This window comes from Ostrea edulis, chromosome 2 (assembly GCF_947568905.1).
Source record: "Ostrea edulis chromosome 2, xbOstEdul1.1, whole genome shotgun sequence".
Lineage (NCBI taxonomy): Eukaryota > Metazoa > Mollusca > Bivalvia > Ostreida > Ostreidae > Ostrea > Ostrea edulis.
In genome coordinates, this window is record NC_079165.1 from 21,913,074 (window position 1) to 21,935,458 (window position 22,385).

The 22,385-nt window shown below is 37.0% G+C and overlaps 2 protein-coding genes across 3 annotated transcripts in view; one reads left to right on the forward strand and one right to left on the reverse strand.

Moving 5' to 3' along the window:
- Nucleotides 1-9,029: 9,029 nt before the first annotated feature.
- Nucleotides 9,030-22,385, reverse strand: part of LOC125679680 (glutamate--cysteine ligase regulatory subunit-like) — a 71,796-nt gene continuing 58,440 nt past the window's right edge. Inside the window, exons 7-8 of the mRNA XM_048919096.2 lie at nt 19,468-19,582; nt 9,030-14,952 (exon numbers count right to left, since the gene is read on the reverse strand). Of these exons, the coding sequence (XP_048775053.2) occupies nt 14,774-14,952; nt 19,468-19,582 (294 nt within the window). The 3' untranslated portion in view covers nt 9,030-14,773. The remainder of the gene's footprint in view (nt 14,953-19,467; nt 19,583-22,385) is intronic.
- On the forward strand, nt 20,152-22,239 carry LOC125679681 (uncharacterized). 2 transcript variants are annotated; one of them, XR_008800547.1, is made up of 2 exons: nt 20,152-20,979; nt 21,052-22,239. XR_008800547.1 is itself a non-coding variant. In XM_056156409.1 (2 exons), exons 1-2 carry the CDS (start codon nt 20,541-20,543, stop codon nt 22,223-22,225), a joined length of 612 nt encoding a protein of 203 aa, XP_056012384.1. In that variant the 5' UTR covers nt 20,152-20,540; the 3' UTR covers nt 22,226-22,239. The 2 variants fall into 2 exon arrangements, 1 of the variants encoding a protein (XP_056012384.1); XM_056156409.1 differs by having other exon boundaries at nt 22,053-22,239.

The window sequence follows — 22,385 nt, forward strand, 5'->3', positions numbered from 1 at the left end:
ATCCGGGTTAGAATAGGTCTTCAGTACTCGTTAGAATAGGTCTTCAGTATCCCCTTGCTTGTCGTAAGAGGTGACTAAATGGGACGGTCCTTCGGGTGATACCGCAAAAACCAAGGTCCCGTGTCACAGTAGTTGTGGCACGATAAAGATCCCATCCTGCTCAAAGGCCGTAAGCGCCTAGCATATAGGCCTAAATTTTGCAGCCCTTCACCTGCAATGGTCACGTGAATCTTTTGTAGTCCCTTGTATTTGTATGGCACGTGAATCTTTTGTAGTCCCTTGTATTTGTATGGCACGTGAATCTTTTGTAGTCCCTTGTATTTGTATGGCACGTGAATCTTTTGTAGTCCCTTGTATTTGTATGGCACGTGAATCTTTTGTAGTCCCTTGTATTTGTATGGCACGTGAATCTTTTGTAGTCCCTTGTATTTGATTATGCTGTCAGACAAACCCGTGGGAATCCGGATTTTAGAGGCGACTAAATGGCCGGTCCTTCGGATGAGACCGCAAAAATACCCAGAGGCCCCCCTGTCACAGCAGGTGTGGCACGATAAAGATAATTTCTTGCTCAAAGGCCATAAGTGCCGAGCATAAGCCTAAATTTTACCGACAGTGGTGACGTCTCCATATGAGAGAAGAATTCCCGGGATCGACATTAAACAATATGCTATCAACCAATCAATCAGATTAAAACAGACACGTTAATGAGTTGTTTATATAATAAATATTCATTCAGTTTGATTAACAGTGTGCCTTATAAATTTCACTTTTAGCTTTTTCTTTCCCTATCGTGTGTGTGTGTGCGCGCGCTTGTGTGTGACCGGAACCAGAAAACTACTCAACTCACGAATTCATGACGGTATTGTTATTATGGTACAGTGTATGTATAAAAAGTGAGAGATGTCAAGATATCATATAAGAAGGAATGCTACACCACAGAAATTTGATATGGATGAAAAGTGGAGAATACAATATATATGCAGCAGTATTTTCAAATTTAAAACTTTTACTTTATTTAGTAAAAAGAATTGCGCATTTAGTAGAAATTAATCTGAAAAAACACCTACTGAACTCGAGCTCTCGGTCTACAGTTTAGCAGTCGACGTGCTTACTTACCAAGCTACTCAACTAGACAATGATATTAGAAATGCATATGAAACAGGTTTCTACCTTCAAGTAATGATAGGAACACCTGTTTGGGTTCTCGACAAGACGTTTATTTAGGAGTTACCAATTGCAATGAATTGTCCATTGACGAAACCCTATAACAACAATGTTTAATAATATTAAGAAATATTATAAATAAAACATTAATACTATAATTTCACATACAATACTGATGTACAACCAATATACGATTACAGCATTACATGGGTGATCTATATCAAGGGAGATAACTCTATACCTGTATACATCACATATTAAATCTCCCAAGTCCTATAGACTTTAACTTCACCATAAAACTTTACAATAATTAACATTATCAATTATTAAATTAAATAAAAACCATGGTGAGCATACCATTCTATAGGAATACCGGTAGACTTGAGTGAGACAAATTATATACATTACTATCACAGAAATTTACATTATCTAAGTCTCACTCTCACTTATATCCTTTATTCCAGGAATGTCCTAACAAAAGGAATTTTATGCAGAATTAGATTTAACATTTAGTAAACATTTAGTAAAGGAATTATAGAATAGCTTAGCATTAGCAATAAATTATCAACTTATCATTCAAGAGGAAAAATGTCGGCCTATGTCTAATTGTCAAAATATGTCAGATTTATTGAAATCAACTCTCTCCTTCAAAAACTGAATAAAGACTGACCACAAGGAAAGAACTCTTAGAGGGAAAATCTCCAAGACCAATCCAATGACATAAGACAAACTAAAACACTAATGAAATTAAAAGACACAAGGGACATTTGGCCAAAATATAAGTAAGAACCACAGTCCATTACACTGGAAAACTGACCAAATTCTATGCTTGACTGCAGGTTTACATTACCTTGCATAAGCATTTCATTCATGTGTGTAAAAAAAATGAACTGATTCTATATACATATACCTTATCATATTATACAATATACATGTATATTCTAGGAGTCTGTCACACAGAGACAAATATTTTCATCCATGTTTTAAAAGGAAGTCCGCCATTATGGCGATGTAGAGTATGCCCTTAACCCTACATGTATGTATATGTCAGACCATTGACACGAGGCTGAAAGTATGTGGTACCTTGTAATAACACCTATAACATAAGCACCATTAGAGTGCTGCAGCGTTGGTGTAACACGCGTGGTTATTATAAGGGATTGCGTGTGGTAGACTATCATATTGCCTTGATTATAATGCAAAATCCTGTTAATAATGACAAAAGAAATTTCGTTTTGGCCCAAATCAAATTAGTGACGTTATTTCTCTACGAAATATAGTACATGTAATTGATGGTATTGACATTGAGGATGCAGTCTGACGTGTGCGGATTTTTATAGGAGTACATGTTTTTCTTTGTAATGTTTCCCAACAATCCACCCTAACCGAATAAAATGAAATAAATAATGACCACTTCCCCGTATCACTTATACGAAGTAAACAAGGCGTTGTCTTTTAAAACAGGACCACGATACGTGAATCACAGGCCAAGCTTAATATTCTAGGTTGAAATAAACGTGTGTTTTAAAACAGATTTTTAAACCTTGAAACATGCAGATATTTCATTATAAATCTTATTGTTAAAGTTCTAATGATAGATAGTCCTAATGGATAGGAAATATTTGTAGCTTTGACCTTTAACCTCAGAATCAGAGTCATTCCTATATCTGATCTGTTTACAGTCTAAGTAGTAACGTTTCAGATTCATACCTTAATTCAAAGATATAAATTTTACAATAAAATACCTTGTTGAACAAGTGAAGATAGCGAACATTGATCAATCCTGCAAGGAATACAAAATAAGAGTAAGGCAAACACGGACCCCTAGGTATACCAGAGGTGGGATCAGGTGCTCAGGAGGAGTAAGAATCGCATGTTGACCTGTCACCCCCCCCCCCCCACCACCACCACCACAACCCCTCCAGCCGTGAGCCCTACATCTTGATAAGGTAAACGGATTGTATTTGCAAATTAGATCATTATGACGAACATAGAATTTACGAAATGCTGATTTTAAACGAGACTATCTAAACCCCTGTAACATCAACTTACTTGTCATAAGCCTTTCTCGAATGAAATATTTATCATACGCAGACCATGATCTCGTTTACAGAATCAGTTGTGAGATATTAACACTATATGCAGGTGAAACTAGAATATTGCTACACATACATTGTATATGTGAGGAGTGGATGATGGAGAAGTTGAAATCATCCCGTTTGTCATATTATAAAGCTGTGTTGTTAGTTTTCTGCTGACATCTGCATTCAATAAAACATCCAAATATGAGACAGATATGGAAGACTCTGTGGTGTCTTTATTTCGAGTTTACTGATATATATCGAATTCGTATTTTGGAATCTTTAGTTGAAGGCCCCAGCATGATTTTTTCTTCTTCTAATGTAGATCCTCTTAAATAAATCCTGCCTAATAAGAATACGAAACGGGTTAACTAATAATGAAGCACACTTTTTTCCCATGCGAATTCCAATAGATTGTTGAAATATTACGAAAATATTGTCCAAGAGGAACTCCGGTATCGTTTTAAAGTCAACTTCAGAGTACTTGTGTGTAAAATCAGAATGACGTTTAAGGTCTATAATCTTACATAAGGAATGGTCGTGTAAAGTATTGAAAAGTCGTTCGTTTTAATGCTCTTAATTTGGGAAAAGTTTTGTGATCTCATATTTACTTAACTTTTTATTTTTTTTTTTAATTATTATTGAGAATACACATTTGATTCACACCACTTTTTGCATATGTTGTGGCACAATACGTCTGAAGTTTCTACTTTCGTCAATATTTTCGCCTGGTAGATCATTTACTGGATCTTGCAATGCATGTCTTCTTGTAAGGGTTTTAAAGCAGATTTGGAGTCCAGAACAAGTCGAATGCTGTCTGACGTGTTTGGTAGACCGTTCTTTAGATACTAATTTTAACTAAGGATTATTACGTTTCGCTGATCAAGATATAGGGCTCACGGCAGGTGTGACCAGTCAACAGGGGATACTTACTCCTCCTAAGCACCTGATCCTACCTCTTGTGTATCTAAGGTTCCATGTTTCCTCTACTCTCTATTCTGTATTCCTTATAGGAGTTATGAGATAGATCACTGTCCGTTATCTTCACTTTTCATTCATTCCATTGACTGGGATGTCACATGTGTTTAAAAGTGATACATGATTGTGAAGAATGTCCTCTTTGGAAAAGGGAAATTGGGGTACAAGTTGGATTACCACACGCGGAATAAAAGCGAAGATCGTTTATAATACAGTTGTATTTTGTACACCGTTTCTTAAAATAATGAGCCTTACTAAGACTATGCTGTTACATATACGAAATATCAGCTGGAACCAATACATAATTTTAATGTTGCCAATACGGGATTTTATTTTTAATCCATTCTGACAAGATGTCGAGTTCTTCATATTTAGCCCATCGTCTGGCATAATCTTCCACAGAATATAGAAATGAAGTTCTGTCATAAATTGAAAGATCTGGGCTCTGATTTTTTTTTTTACCTATAAAAATAAGCGACTTCAGGTCGTCATTTTCAACTATTTCGACATCACCAGAAGGGCCTAATGACAGAATTCATATTAGAGATGAAGTTCGTCATAATCCAATGATATAAAACTGGTACCCAAATATTGATGCTCACAAGCTTGGGTGTCGTTTTTCATTCCAATAGCCCAGAGGAACCTCACCTGTCCATTTTTAGATTTAACAACAATACTATATTTTGCTGAGCGTTGCTGAGGTAAATGTCGTCCTGTGTAATTAATCAATCAGACTTCATAACATTGATTAATCAATCAGACTTCATAACACTGACTGACCTTTTTTTTTTTATTTTTTTTTTTACCAAGAACAATAATTAATGCTTTTCACAAACCATACCGAACAACCTTTTAAAGAAATCTCTCGTGTCCATTGTTTATGAAGCATTGCCGATCCCGATTAACATGTACTTAATTTAAACAATATTTTATTCCGAAATAAGTGATTATTCATGTTTACAAACTATGCATTATAAACTATTGAAGAACAAACCAAAAGGCTTATTAATCTCGCTCTCACCATGCTACAAGGGAGAGTCTAAGTATAGAAAGGTCATATATCAATTATAACCATAATAAAGGAAGAAAATGAACGGGGTAAAAAAGAAAGAAAAGTGGGAAATGAGTATTGAAACATTCAATTCCAGCTTCGTACAGGAGGTTGTATTGGGAGTTACTCCCTAGAACAACAAATACAATCAAGATAATTAAAGAAAAACATATTTACACTCCTGAAAAACAGAAATGTTCCAATTTTTGTACATAGCGAAAGGAATGTGATCGTTTTCACTCGCTAATTTATGTTATCTATGACTAAGAATATCTATCAATGTCTACTAAACGAAAGTTCAATGTCTGACAAAAAACTAAATTCACATAGTTTTCACTATAACCCCCACCCCCTCTTAAAACTAAATTAAGAGCAGGATGAACACTGACACACCAGAGGAGTAAGCGCCCCTTATTGACCGGTCACACCCGACGTGAGCCCCATATCCTGTTCAAGCAAACAGAGTAACCAGCACACAAAGAACGGCACAATAACCGGCCCGAAACACGACAGACAGCATTCGACCTAATGACAGGTTGTATTTGTTATATTGTATATTTGATAATGGTTTTGTTGAAGATCAAAGCTATCAATTCGTACAAGATACATTTAGGCTGTGACATCATAGCTACAGTAGCCCTCCGCTGGCTCTATAGGTCACCGGAAGTTAAAAGCATCAGTAGCCCTCCACTGGCTTTATAGGTCACCGGAAGTTAAAAGCATCAGTAGCCCTGACGGCTGCGAAAAGCTTCCTATTCTGTATATTAAGCCACATTTCAATATTCAGCAGCAGTATAATGCAAGATGTGTTCTAAAACCAAAGGTGCCCCCAGAAGTACCCATACTGACGAAAGACTTTACAAAAATGTTATATTAAAGCTGTATGGTCCGAATGACAATATTATTTTCCATCTCGTAAAAACGCTATTAAATCATCGCACGTATGTAGTTATGAGGCTATATGACATATCATACATTATTTCACCTGTTTTAACCCAAATTATTTGATTTAAATCGATGTTTACAAATAACCGCGTCAGACTGCCAGTTCAAGTGACAGTCACGTGACCAGTTCAAACTTTCAGATCATCGGTGGTCTTATCTGTGTAAAGCTGTGTATTTTGCTACAACAGTACCGTGTCACAAGTTTAATAGAAATAAAAATATCAAATACCCCTTATTAATTCGTTGTTTTACGCTCTTTCAGCCTTAAAACTAGACAGTTGCGTATGAGTTAATACATCATGTTGGGATTCCCCTGACGCGCGTGGGTCTATTTATAGACGTCTATTATGGGATGATTTATATATGTACCACACATATTTACTTTCTAAATAATATTCTCGCTGTTTTCTTTTACATGCAGATGTTTTCAAGCATGTAATTAAGGGAAAGTTAATAACTTTATAAAGTAATTATGTACAAAAATAATACATGAACATCGGGTCATACAGCTTTAACACTACATGACTATATTTTGGATCCGTCTTAAAGTCAGAACCTTGGAGTTACGAATTTCACAACTTGCACAACTTTGATACATCCCTTTCTGCTTTTCCTTAATATGCATTTAGCTTTTATATCATTAAAATTAAAGAAGTCTTTCAAATGATCAACATTATAACACAGTGACCATTTTGCCTCCACCCTATTACCAAAACCCATACCCCTGGGATCATGGAATTACAATTTTAGTTTGTTAAAGAGCTAGATCCTTCAAAATATTTATTTAGTTTCAATTTAGCATCAGTATCATTAAAGATGATATTAAAATGTTTTTCACTTAAACACTATCTGCAAATTTTGAAAACGGTTTTCGTTGGGGTGAGTAAAGCCAAAATATATAATTAGTATAGTGCTCAAGTGACTGCACTCAGGTACCAATGATCCAAACGTGCTAATTTCCATCGATACAATACCTACATCCCTACTTTTTTTTATTATACATATTTTGGAAGGATGAGATTCAAGATATATACTGCACTAGAGAAATGTACCTAAAGAGGATGCAAAAGAAGTCTCTGACGAAAATGTAGCTCTACAGATCACGAATTTAAAAAGAAGATTGGCAATATCTTAGAAAGACATGTATTAATAGTGACAATGTTATGTCTGAGGGGGTTGAACTTCCAACACTTTCTACGTATTAGGTTTGATGTGGCGCCGGGTGAAAATCGAACCCAAAACCTTCCTGTTCTGATGCGAACACCTTAACAGCTAGGCTAGCGCGACCTTACCGGTATTGGAAATCAGACCTAACAGCTAGGCTAGCGCGACCTTACCGGTATTGGAAATCAGACCTAACAGCTAGGCTAGCGCGACCTTACCGGTATTGGAAATCAGAATTAACAGCTAGGCTAGCGCGACCTTACCGGTATAGGAAATCAGACAGAACAGCTAGGCTAGCACGATCTTACCGGTATAGGAAATCAGAACAGCTAGGCTAGCGCGACTTTACCGGTATAGGAAATCAGACCTAACAGCTAGGCTAGCGTGACCTTACCGGTATAAGAATTCAGAACAGCTAGGCTAGCGCGACCATACCACTATAGAAAATCAGAACTAATAGCTAGGCTCGCGCGACTATACCGGTATAGGAAATCAGAACAGCTAGGCTAGCGCGACTTTACCGGTATAGGAAATCAGACCTAACAGCTAGGCTAGCGTGACCTTACCGGTATAAGAATTCAGAACAGCTAGGCTAGCGCGACCATACCACTATAGAAAATCAGAACTAATAGCTAGGCTCGCGCGACTATACCGGTATAGGAAATCAGAACAGCTAGGCTAGCGCGACCTTACCGGTAGAGGAAATCAGAAGAACCTTCTAGAAGTCAATAGAACTGTAACACTTGATATGAACCAAGTACCAACAATAGAAAAATATTTCGGACGTTTCACACAGAAGAAAAGCCGTGGGGATCCAGGTTAGAATAGGTCCTCAGTACTCCTTGCTTGTCGTAAGAGGCGACTAAATGGAGCGGTCCTTCGGATGAGACCGCAAAAATCGAGGCCTTTAAGAAGATTGATTATATCTTGTTTAACGTCCCTCTACAGAATTTTACACTCAAATGGAGACGTCACCAAGACCGGTGAAGGGCTTCAAATTTAGGTCTATGCTCGACGCTTACGGCCTTTGAGCGGTGAGGGTTCTTTTGCGTGCCACACCTACTGTGGTGTGTACTGTGGGACATCCGTTTTCAAGTTCATCTCTGGACCCGTGACATTCACATCTGATGCCGAGCGTTTGGCGATGGAGCTGTCACTAGCTGTTAAACGACTTATGTCTGTCGGGGCCGAGATTTGAACCCCGACCTTCTCCATGCGGGGCGTACGCTCTACATCTAGACTACCGCGGCGGTTTAAGTGGAAGAAGATTGCATTTGGCTTCAGTGGAGTCTAAAAACAAAACAAGGAATAAATATCACGTACAATACTTTCTCAGCAGTTCGAATTTCCTCTAACAAGCCCCTCAGATCCTCTCCATCAGAGAGCGCATTATCCCGATTACAAGAGCCAATAAATCGAAACATAAATAGATACGTAGTTATAGCATAATCTATAACTAACTTTGTGAAAGAGGAAAATAATTAAGAAATGTATCTAAGATACATTTTGTGAAACATTTGTCTGATTCTCCATTCATTTTGACAACAGCTCTGCATGATTCAGGCGAATAATCCACATGGAATTTGAACAAAAACAAATCTGTACTCTCAAGGAATCTTATCAGAAACTAATATTACTGGGCAAAGTCTTAATAATAAAGATTTTAATCATCGATAACAATTAATATTGAAGGCATATGCATATAGAATAATAAAGTGAATTAAACAAGAAGTCTGTGGCCACAACGCCCACCCGAGTAACCTTGCTCTTATAGAGAATGGAACTTTCAGACTATGGACCCCTTGTGGCCATACATTATCTAAAATTCCATATAAACAAACATCTTAACAAAACACAAGAACAACCAACTGTACAATACATAAAAACAACCAGCTGTGTAATAAGCTAGAACAAGCATTTCTACAGAGCATAAGAATAACTGTACAAATCATAGATTCAAACATTCTACAATGCATACACTGTAAGAATAACGATAAATCACTAGATACAAATACCTGTACAACACATACAGGTGAGAACATGTGTACAAATCACAGGAACAAAGAGTTGTACAATGTATAAGAATAACTGCACAAACCATACAAACAAACACTAGAACAACCAATACATGTATACAGTACAATACACAACAAACAAACAAATATACCATATAACAAGAACAAATAACCATACAAGACAAAAAGAAACAAATAACAGTACAATACACAACAAACAAACAGATGTACCATATCACAATAACAAATAATCATACAAGACAAAAAGAAACAAACAACTGTACAATACACAAGAAACGAACAACTGTACAAAATACAATTACAAACAATTGTACAATATACAAGTACAAACAATTGTACAATATACAAGTACAAACAATTGTACAATATACAAGTACAAACAATTGTACAATATACAAGTACAAACAATTGTACAAAATACAATTACAAACAATTGTACAATATACAAGTACAAACAATTGTATAATATACAAGTGCAAACAATTGTACAATATACAAGTACAAACAATTGTACAATATACAAGTACAAACAATTGTACAATATACAAGTACAAACAATTGTACAAAATACAATTACAAACAATTGTACAATATACAAGTACAAACAATTGTACAATATACAAGTACAAACAACTGTACAACATACAAGTACAAACAATTGTGAATACACAAGAAACAAACAAATGTACCATATCACAAGAACAAAATAAACAGAAACCAAACAACTGTACAATATACAAAAATAAATAACCGTACAAGACACGTACAAGACAAAGACTTGTACAATACACAAGAAACAAACAACTGTAAAATACATAAGAAACAAACAAATGTACAATATGCAAAAACAAACAATTGTACAATACACAAAAACAAACAATTGTAAAATAGACATGAATGTTTTTTCCATTTTAATTTGAAAAGAATCTGTGGATTGACCAATATGCCACTACCTTGGATACATTCCTTTGTGCCAAATTTACCATAAGGAATGACCTTGACTTTTACCAGTCAAATAACTCAACTCTGAATTAACCTTTCAATTCACAAAGCATGAAGTCTTAATCTTGTTCAATTCAAAAGTCACGACCAAGGTTACACCTGCAGGCAGAAATTCTCAATTTTGGGGGCATGAATAAAATCAACAAGATATGATTATAATCTACCAATTATAAAGTCCCTCAAATGCAGTATTGTTTGTATAGATATGGCTTGAATAAAATCAACAAGATATGATTATAATCTACCAATTATAAAGTCCCTCAAATGCAGTATTGTTTGTATAGATATGGCTTTTTCTGAGTACTAGTATTTTCCTCCCTTGACAAAATCCATGCCAATTTTAACTTCATTTAAAAATCTAGATCACAAAGACTACGATTTTGAAATTTTTCAAAATATCCCCATTTTCCTTCAGTAAAACTGGTGTCATTTGACCTTGATCCTAGTTTGTAGGTCCCAACATCCTCTCATTTTTTATGATCCCATGTTTCTATCAGTCCCAGTTCTAAAGTTATACCAGATCATATTCAAGGTCAGAAGTCAAGGTCACTGGAGTCATTTCATATTGACACTAGTTTGTAGATCTCAACATCCATTCAGCATTTCTGAAGATCTCATATCTATATCAGACCTGGTTCTTAAGTAATACTAATTTTATGTTCTAAGGTCATAGGTCAAGGTCATTGGACTTACTTGACCTTGATACTAGTTTGTAGATCTTATCATCCTCTTATCATTTCTGAAGGTCCCATGTCTCTATCAATTCCAATCTAAAAATATATGAGTTTCTATGTTCAAGGTCAGAGGTCAATGTCATTGAAGTCACTTGACCTTGATTCTAATTTGTAGATCTCATCATCTATTCATTCTTTCTGAAGACACAATGTCTCTATCAGACCTGGTTCTTAAGTAATACAAACTTTATGTTCTAAAGTCAGAGGTCAAGGTCACTTGACTTTGATACTAGTTTTTAGGTCCCGTCATCCTCTTGCCATTTTTAAAGATCCCATGTCACTATTAGTCCCAGTTTTAAAGTTATAACAGTTTTTATGTTCATGGTCAGAGGTCAATGTCACTGGAGTCACTTGACCTTGATTTGTAGACCCTGTCATTCTCTTTTCATTTCCAATGACCCCAGGACTCCATCTATCATATATGTCAAGTTGTATCAGTTGAATTTTGGAATTATTTTCCCCCATAGAGTTCTATGTTAAACCCCACCCCCATTTGATCCCCCTAAAATGTACCCTAACCTCCTCAATCTGAAAACAGAAACATTTCTGCAATTCTAGATACAGTGACCTATCATGTTCTTGAATATCTATTACTTTCATCTACTGGTTTCGGAGAACGGTGTCGGACAGTTTTAGGCGCAAGAAAGAAGCGGAGGAAGAAGAAAAAAGAACCAAGCAAAAACAATAAGTCTCCAAACTTCGTTTGGGAGACTTAATAAATCATATGCAAATATCATTATTCACCTTACACCCTAGATGATTTAACAAACAACCTTGAATCTAAACTATAGCCGTTGCTTTGAATATCTATTCCACATTTTGTAGCCTTGTTAACTAAGATTTTCTTTATATACATGTATGTCATTCATTGCTATCCATGCTTATGGTATACTTGTGATAAGATAGGAGACTGATAGAGCGACAGACAATGGACAAATGCCGATCAGAAACCCTCACGAGTATTTGGTTCAGGTAAGCTGAAATCAATATGACAAACCTTTAATGACTTTATACTGTCATTAAAATTTCTATATCATGCTAATATTGCATCCACTCCAATTGTCTACCATGCATATACGTTCTAAATAATATGAATACCATCAATACATCATGATCCTCAAATACAAAAACCTAATGATCTTTTTATGTAAAGAGTTTTGAAAATCACCAAATGGATAAATTCATTTGTATCATTGATTGTACAGTTGTTTATTTCAAAATGTTACTTTTATAATAATTCAGAAAATATTCCTGAAAATATCCCTGGAAAGTATACATCTAAACTTCTCCATTAATTATAGTCATTATGTGTTTTATTTGAAAAGTTTTATGTCTTTCTGTCCGGTTCAATTTTTCTCCAGATTGCTATTTGATTCAAGTTACAAACTGTACTTGATTAACTGTAATTGGTTTTGATAACTTTGAAATCTCCAAAACTTCAGTTTAAAAATTAAAAGCAATTGAAATACATACATACAGGATGCAAACAATGGAGAAAATCACAAATATAGTAAAAATAATCTGCACCGACTCTAGCATAATATTGTTTACCCTACATTTTATACCTACATGTATACTCCATATATTAAGTAACTATTAACTAATATTGGTATACTACAAACACCAAGCAGAGGACAACATTCTGTGTATATATTTTATATGTAGAAAACACTTCACTTTTTTCATTATGCTCAGGGTTGGAAACTATGAAATTATGAGCTACTACAGTCCGATTCAAGTCTGCCAGTCTTGATTTTCAGTTTTGTGCTGTGTTTATTATTCTACACATGAAGCTTATTTGTGACATTGCTGTTTGTATACAGGCTGTTAAAATTAGCCTTACTGCCAGCTAATATATATATATAAAAACGGACCGTCGTGGTGGTCTAGAGGTAGAGCGTTCACCCCACATGCAGAAGGTCAGCTGCAACAGACCCAAGTCGTTAAACAGGTAGTGACAGTTCCATCACCAAACGCTCGCATCGGGTGTGAATGCCACAGGTCCTCGGCAATAACTTTAAAATGGATGTCCCTTGTCACAGTAGGTGTGGCGCCCTAAAGAACCCTCACTGCTCAATGGCTGTAAGTGCAGAGCATAGGCCTAAAATTTGAAGCCCTTCACAGGTATTGGTGACCTCTCCATAGGAGTGAAAAATTCTCGAGAGGGACGTTAAACAAGATACAATCAATCAATCATATGTATATATATATATATACATTGTCCACTGAAGGTGCTTTGGAATAAATGTTAAATCTTCATCTGAATTGTATCTATATTTTGCCTATACCAATAAAAATTCGTCAGTCCGATTCAAGTCTGCCAGTCCTGATTTTCAGTTTTATGCTGTGTTTATTATTCTACACATGAAGCTTTTTTGTGACATTTGTTGTTTGTATACAGGCTGTTAAAATTAGCCAAACTGCCAGCTATCTTATGAAATCTAAAACTCAATGTATGCTTATTGGATCGGCACAAAAATTATCGAAGTATCGAAAATTAAATTTAGTGATAAATAACCATGTCATAGAATGTGTTCAGGAGTCAAAATTACTTGGTATTATTATTGATGAAACTTTGTCCTGGAAAAGTCATATAGAATCACTTATGAACAAGATTTCCAAGAGAATTGGCATTTTAAGAAGAATAAGATATTTTATGTCAAACGATGCGCTGCTGAAGATTTTTAATACTATGATTTTTCCACATTTTACATATTGTTGTACTATATGGAGCAATCCAAGAAATGCTGAAAATGTGAATAAGCTTTTTATATTGCAAAAACGAGCTGCAAGGGTAATTCTTAACATCAGAAATTTTGAAACACCATCTAATGTCATGTTTACAGAACTTAACTGGTTGCCTCTATCAGATTACTTTGTCTATAGAAAAGTCATTTTAGTGTATAAAGTTTTACATGGTTTAATGCCAGATTATTTAAATGTTTTTAAATATGTATCACAAGTCAGTCAGAGGCAAACTAGAAATTCTTATTCAAATATATTGAAAAAACCCAGGGCAAAAACAGAATATTATAGAAGATCTTTCAGCATTTCAGGGAGCACAGTGTGGAATGCCTTGAGTCAAAATATAAGAAACTCAACGAGTGTTGCGTGTTTTAAGAGAAATTATCTTAGAGATTATCACCATACTCTTTAAGCTTCATTTTGTTTCTATTTATCTTACATTCATAATTATTTCTTAAGTTTATATGTATTCTACTTCTTTTAATCTGTGTTTATTTTACTAATATCTGTCTGTATGTATGTTATATGCAGGACCATATTGAAAACTAGCGTTATTGCTAAATATGTAATCCTGGATAAATAAAGGCTTTATTATTATTATTATCTCGTCCCAACCCACCTGTGAAATAGACCAAAGCATTTGGGTTAGCTGTAGTTTCCTACCCCGTTATATGTTTCACAAAAACATTGTCCATGTAAATCATTGAGAGAAAATATGATCTTGAATATGCTCACACTTAATATCAAAGCAGTACTTTGTGTCAGAAAATCACATAATTACTGTGTAAGGTTTGTTGTATGGAAGAACAAATTATAACCCACAGAACAATTTCAATCTCACATCTTCAGTTACAGGCTACAGAAGGTCAAAGGTCATTTCCCACGCTTTGTGTCACGGCCACATTTTGTGATGTATGCTTTTGTTTTAATGATTCCCCGACATTTGATGAGCACAGAATATCGCATCACCCACAACATTTCCCATGAATCACTGTCTTTTTTTGTGGTGTTGTTCTTGATAATATCACATAATCTCTGATTGGGTAACACATCTGAAACATCAGAAAAATCATTCAGATTATCAGAAACAGAAATTTCCACAAATATTTCATCAACAGTAACTGGTTCATTATGGAGACAAAGGCTGGCTTATGCATTTTGTAATGTTTGAAAAATGGACAAGGAGGCATGGGTGTGTGCATTATCTTTTATATTGAAAGAAAATCAAACTGGACATATCATAGCACTAGAAAGAGCATATAATTTCCACGCATCAATTTCAAATCCATCAATGGTGACTTCTCCATATGAGTGAAATATTCTCGAGAGGGATGTTAAACAATATACAATCAATCAAATCTATCAAACTAGCAGAAACCAAATTACTTGGATTCCATCACTCAAGAAATCCATTCCCTACATACATCACACAAATAATGTATTCCTCCTTGGCAGTGATTTCAATTTACCTGACATTGACTGGAACAACAGTAATATCAATGGGACTCAATACTGCAGAGATACCAACTAAACTTTCATCCTGCAGACCTAATCATTCAACAGGTAGCTCATAAACCCACTAGAGGAGACAACAGGTAGCTCATAAACCTATTAGAGGAGACAACAGGTAGCTCATAAACCTACTACAGGAGACAACAGGTAGCTCATAAACCTACTAGAGGAGACAACAGGTAGCTCATAAACCTACTACAGGAGACAACAGGTAGCTCATAAACTTACTACAGGAGTCAACAGGAAGCTCATAAACCTACTACAGGAGACAACATGAAGCTCATAAACCTACTACAGGAGACAATAGGTAGCTCATAAACCTACTAGAGGAGACAACAGGTAGCTCATAAACCTACTACAGGAGATAACAGGTAGCTCATAAACTTACTACAGGAGTCAACAGGAAGCTCATAAACCTTCTACAGGAGACAACATGAAGCTCATAAACCTACTACAGGAGACAATAGGAAGCTCATAAACCTACTAGAGGAGACAACAGGTAGCTCATAAACCTACTACAGGAAACAACAGGAAGCTCATAAACCTACTAGAGGAGACAACAGGTAGCTCATAAACTTACTAGAGGAGACAACAGGAAGCTCATAAACCTACTACAGGAGACAACAGGTAGCTCATAAACCTACTAGAGGGGACGACAGGTAGCTCATAAACCTACTACAGGAAACAACAGGCAGCTAATAAACCTAATAGAAGAGACAACATGTAGATCATAAACCTATTAGAGGAGACAACAGGTAGCTCATAAACCTACTAGAGGGGACAACAGAAAGCTCATAAACCTACTATAGGAGACAACAGGTAGCTCATAAACCTACTACAGGGGACAACAGGAAGCTCATAAACCTACAAGAGTAGACAACAGGTAGCTCATAAACCTACTAGAGGAGACAACAGGAAGCTCATAAACCTACTACAGGAGACAACAGGTAGCTCATAAACCTACTAGAGGGGACGACAGGTAGCTCATAAACCTACTACAGGAAACAACAGGCAGCTAATAAACCTAATAGAAGAGACAACATGTAGATCATAAACCTATTAGAGGAGACAACAGGTAGCTCATAAACCTACTAGAGGGGACAACAGAAAGCTCATAAACCTACTATAGGAGACAACAGGTAGCTCATAAACCTACTACAGGGGACAACAGGAAGCTCATAAACCTACAAGAGTAGACAACAGGTAGCTCATAAACCTACTAGAGGAGACAACAGGAAGCTCATAAACCTACTAGAGGAGACAACAGGTAGTTCATAAAACTACTAGAGGAGACAACAGGTAGCTCATAAACCTACTAGAGAAGAAAACAGGTAGTTCATAAACCTACTAGGAGACAACAGGAAGCTCATAAACCTACTACAGGAGACAACAGGAAGTACATAAACCTACTAGCGGAGACAACAGGTAGTTCATAAACCTACTAGAGGAGACAACAGTTAGCTCATAAACCTACTAGAGGAGACAATATCCTAGACCTTATGTTCATGTCACACCCAAAACCAATTTAATCGATGCAAGACCTTACCACCGAATGGTAACAGTGACCATGACATTGTGCTGATTAAGATGGTTACTCAAGTAAATACACCTAAACCCCAGCATAGAACTATATACTTGTGGAAGGAAGCAGACATGGAGGGAATTAACGCACTTCTCTCAGAGAGGCTGTTGACATTTCAGGAAACACCTTTCCCAGACGTTGATAGTATGGACCATTTCGACGGACATTATATTGCTGGATTTCTCAAAGGCATTTGACAAAGTCCCACACCACCGCCTCCTCCTCAAGATGAGCCATTATGGAGTTAGAGGAAGAACATAAAAGTGTATAGAGGATTTACTTCATGACAGAATCCAATCAGTTTTATTAGAGAGTCACAAATCCTGACCTTTGGTTGTTCTGTCAGGAGTGCCCCAGGGAACAGTCCTGGGTCTGTTGCTATTTCTAGTATATATAAATGACCTTCCTCAGGCCACCAATACGGATGCAAGACTGTTTGCTGATGACTCGGAACCAGAAAGATGCTACTGCACTCCAAGAGGACCTGACATCATTGGAGAGATGGGAAAGGAAATTGCAAATGTCTTTCCACCCAGAGAAATGCAGTCATCTGAATAACCAACATGCATCCACTGTGAACTAATTACAAGCATCTAGATATAGTGCCATATGGAAATATCTGGGGGTGACAATTAGTGAGGACTTGCACTGGTTGAAGCATATCAAGAATACTGTCAGCAAGGCAAACAGAATCCTTGGCTTTCTGAGACAAAATCTCAACAGATGTAGACAGGAAGTCAAGACCAGGATTAGAATATGCATCTTCAGTGTGGGAGCTTTACCATTCTACCCACATTAAGGACCTGGAGGCAGTATAATGGAGAGCTGTCAGATTCGTCTACAGTGATTACAGAAGCCATAATCTGGGAAGTGCAACAGCAATGTTGGACAGGTTGAATGAGATTCCCTTCAAGCATGACGTACCAATAGCAGACTGATTATGTGCTTCAAAGTACAGAGGAACCTAGTAGACCTGGACAGTAACCAATTTTACACACCTGGAGATGGCAGAACGCGTGGTTGACACAGAATCTGGCAGCAGAGAACCCGCAAAAATGTCTTTCGGTCCCAGATCTGTGCAGGACTGGAATGCCTTACCAGAGGACATCACCTCAACCAAGTCCTTAATAAAGGATTTCCAAGCTAAATCAGATCAAAGGCTTGGAAATAACAGGTGCAATACATTTATGAACATAATTTTAAGGAAGCATATTGTTTTTACCTGGGTTGAAGTTTAAAAATACTCAAAGATGAGTTCAATTCCAATTGGCAAAACCAAGATCATGATCTGTGGTAGGTACGTGTCTTGACCAACTTCAGGACTCGGACAGCTTTCCATGTGCTGTCTGTCGTACAGGTGTAGGCAGCAATAGTATTTTCTGCAATGGCTGCAAGCACTGGGTGCACAAGAAATGCAGTGGGCTCAAGCGCCTGTTTGTGGACTCTGATTTTAGATATGCTCAAGATGCAGGGGAACGGCTCGCCCTCATGACGGCAGGCCGCAGAGTGATGTCCAAGTTGGTCTGGACAAGTTGGAGGTTGTAGGTTCCTTCTGCTACCTCGGAGACATGCTTTCCGCAACTGGTGGCTGTGACGTTGCGACCACTACGTGTGTGAAGACCGCTTGGAAGAAGTTCAAGGAGCTGCTACCCATCCTGACATCACACCACCTGTCGTATAAGACCCGTGGTCGAGTGTATAACACCTGCGTACGGAGCGCTATGCTCCATGTCAGTGAGACCTGGGCACTGACCAAGCCAAATCTTCATCGCCTACAGCACAATGACAGGGCCATGATAAGACAGATCTGTAACATCAAGCCTGAAGATATGGCCACTGTAGGTTCAATCAAATTGCTGGGGTGGCTTGGTATTGATGACCTCGACCTCATCTTAAGGGAAAGGAGACTCCGCTGGTATGGCCACGTTGTCAAGTGCGCTCTCAATATACAAGTTCCTGGCAGGCGTAGAGTTTGTCGGCCAATGCTATCATGGAGAGAACTGATGGAGAAAGATCGAAGAGAATGGAAGCTCTCTACTGCCGACCCTCATGACCGGAAAAAATGGAGATCTAAGGTGAGATCTGCTATACGTGCATCAGCCAGATATCTGGAAGGGGGCCCACTAGTGTGGACAATACCCATACATAAATAAAAAGGAACCGACAACATTGAACAACAACAACAATGGAAAAAGAAGAAGAAATTACACAGACAATAACATTCTGCTGTTCCTGGGTACGAACTAAGAAAAAAAATGACTATAAAGATATCAAACTTTAAGCATTAGCAAACTTTTCTATCTTGAGGTATTCAATACATTTCTACAATAAAAGAACTATATTTAAAAAAAATCAAAGATCAAACATTTAATATAGGTGAAGAGAGCTAACTCTTCTTCTGCGACTTAACAGATTTTTATTCTGTAGGACTTACCTCCCTTAGAAATAGGCACGGTGTACAACAGAATCTTACCTCGGGCATCATTGTGACTCAGAAGTTGGATGTCATTCTGCTTTGCATACTCTTGCAGATGTTTTGGCATGAAACAACAAGATTCCAGATTGACTTGATTAATTCCTGGCTTTATCTGTAGTAGAATAAACCCTAGCTTTTATAAAAGTATTATACTACTCTCCAATGATGCATATACACACACACACACACACAGAGAGAGAGAGAGAGAGAGAGAGAGAGAGAGAGAGAGAGAGGACACTGTAAGGCACTTTATCTATACACAGTGCCTTGTTTTTAATCCAATAATTGGAATCAAATTTCACCTTTATGAAAGTAGGTCTCATTTAATTTCTCAATTATTTTTCGTATTTATTATACACACATATATATATATATATATATATATATATATATATATAGAGAGAGAGAGAGAGAGAGAGAGAGAACAATGTAGGGTAGGAGACACTTTATCTATACACAGTGCCTTGTTTTTAATTCAATATTTGGAATCAAACGTCACCTTTATGAAAGTCTCATTTAATTTCTCAATTATTTTTCGTAAAACATCCCTCCCAAGCTATAAAGTAAAACACAAAAACTGTTCAATCAACAAACTCACATGATCTCGGAAGTGACACTTTACAGAAATTTAAATAATTACATATGGACTACAGGCGTGTGTTTATTGCCTCTTACTGTTTGTTTCAGTTCATCCGAGACGTGATGATTTCAAAGACAAACAGTGACAGCCTTCTTTTACATTGAAAAGTTTGGAAAGCTCAAGAATTCGTTATTTGCATGAGAGAGTGTGAGATGGGTTCATAAAGTGTGAGACTCACAGGCAAAGCATGAGATGTCACCTGCATGCTTACTTGTACAGTAATACTCCCAAGGCCAAAAATAAAAATATGTTTGTTTCCCCTCGCCCGACCGGGTCAAAAAAAAGGGCCCGGGTCAAAAGTTTTTTTGCCAAAAAATTGCGATGTTTTTTTTTTTTATTTCCGTAAAAAAATCGTGTCCGCTCCGTGTCGGTTCTAGACGTTACTTCTGCTTTTTTCGGAAGTTACCGGGATTTATCGATACTTGAAAAAATGGGTGACAGAATAGCGTTGTCGTCTACTGTAAAGATAAAATACAAACACACATCTAAAGTTGTGCCCATAATAGTCAACAGACTCTACAGTTTCTCCAAACACTGTACATGGAATGAGGTTTTGAATGATTTGACAGCGGACGGCGACCATAACATAGACAAGTTGGATGAAGTAACTGTCACCGTGTCGGACAAACTTGCCAACGGTGTAACTTTTGAGCCAGATTTTGAAGAACAGATACAAGTGGTTCACAACTTTGATAAAAAATTGAAATATGTACAATTTGACGTGATAAGAGACTTAGAACCAAATAACAATGTACCAAAAGGTCAAAATCTTCCTACATGTCCTACAGCTTTCGATGTTTTGATGAGAAAGTCCAGCACACTGACAAAGCTCCCTCAAAAGATTGATGAAGCCTCTCCCAGATTTACAGGTAATTTATATGCATTATTATATTTCTATCAAGTAGGTTTGAGATGGTGTATGGCTTCTCCCAGATTTACAGGTAATTTATATGCATTATTATATTTCTATCAAGTAGGTTTGAGATGGTGTATGGCTCATGTCTTAAAGTTATAAATGAGTCTGTCCCACACCATTTCATTTCTTTCTTCAATGTTCCCAAACTTTTGGTCTGGGGAAATTTATGGTAGGGGGTGTAAAAACGGTAAATTCCTAGGGGAAGTGCTGCCCAAATTTTTTTCAACATTGGACTTTGTCATTTTTTCACATTTTAAAGGGTCGCAGCTATACATTTGTGAGGGGGTGGACAGGGGTGTCTCCAATTCCCGGTTCCCACCCCCTCGACTCCCAGTTAACGCCCCATTGACTCCCGGTTCCCTACCCATGGACTCCTAGTTCCCGACCCATCTACTCCCTTTGACGTTTTTTTTTTTGGCTTGTCACCAATTTTGATTTTACTCCCGCCTTACGCTAATCCCGGTTCCCGCCCCCGTTAGCTCCCAGTTCCCTCCCCCTAACTTCCTGTTCCCGCCCCCTTACTCCCGGGTTCCCGCCCCCTTGTCCACCCCCTCATTTGTGGCTTCAATTTTTAAATACCCTGGCGTGTCAAATTCTGGGTATCAAGTGTGTGATAGTGATCGATATGTTTACATCCTTGACTATTTTAGCATTCACTTATTGTGTCCCCTCAGTGTATACCCAGTGTGTTGCGACATATAGGGATCTGACCCTTTTATCATTTCCAGTTGGGTTGTTATTGTCAGCCACACTTTTTGGTAACTCTGTTCTCAGAAACTAGTGGCTGAAATTTGGTATACAGATTCAGTATGTAAAGTCCAATTTCGTGGGATGCGAATTCAGATCTGTCACACTTCAACTTCCTGCTGTTTACTTACTTTGATTTTTTTTACTTTAATTTTTTTCAACATTTATAAGGCCATGCAGGCGACACATGTATTCATTGATAACTCACGATTGATAATATTTGCATTTAATTTGAAGTACATGTATACTCAGTGTGTCAGAATGTAAATTTTATTGCAGCTAAACAAAAACTGTACAACGGGATAGTGAACATGTTTGTGGAATTTGAAGACAAGTTTCCAGTTGTAATGACGGACAAAGCCATTAGTGACCAAGTGATCATGCCATTGACCAATGCTGTGTGGTACTTAAGTGGAAATATGGGGACAATTCTTGTTTCTAGTCAAGAATAAATGTTTTTTGTTTATTTTCATTTATTTCTTTAAATAATGTTTTTTAAAGAAATGTTGGGGTAAAAAAACAGAAATTACACATCCAGAGCATTCATATTAGCATACAGATTCAACGCCAGCAAGCCATTCCAGGATTTTAATACATAAAACATTGAAGCTC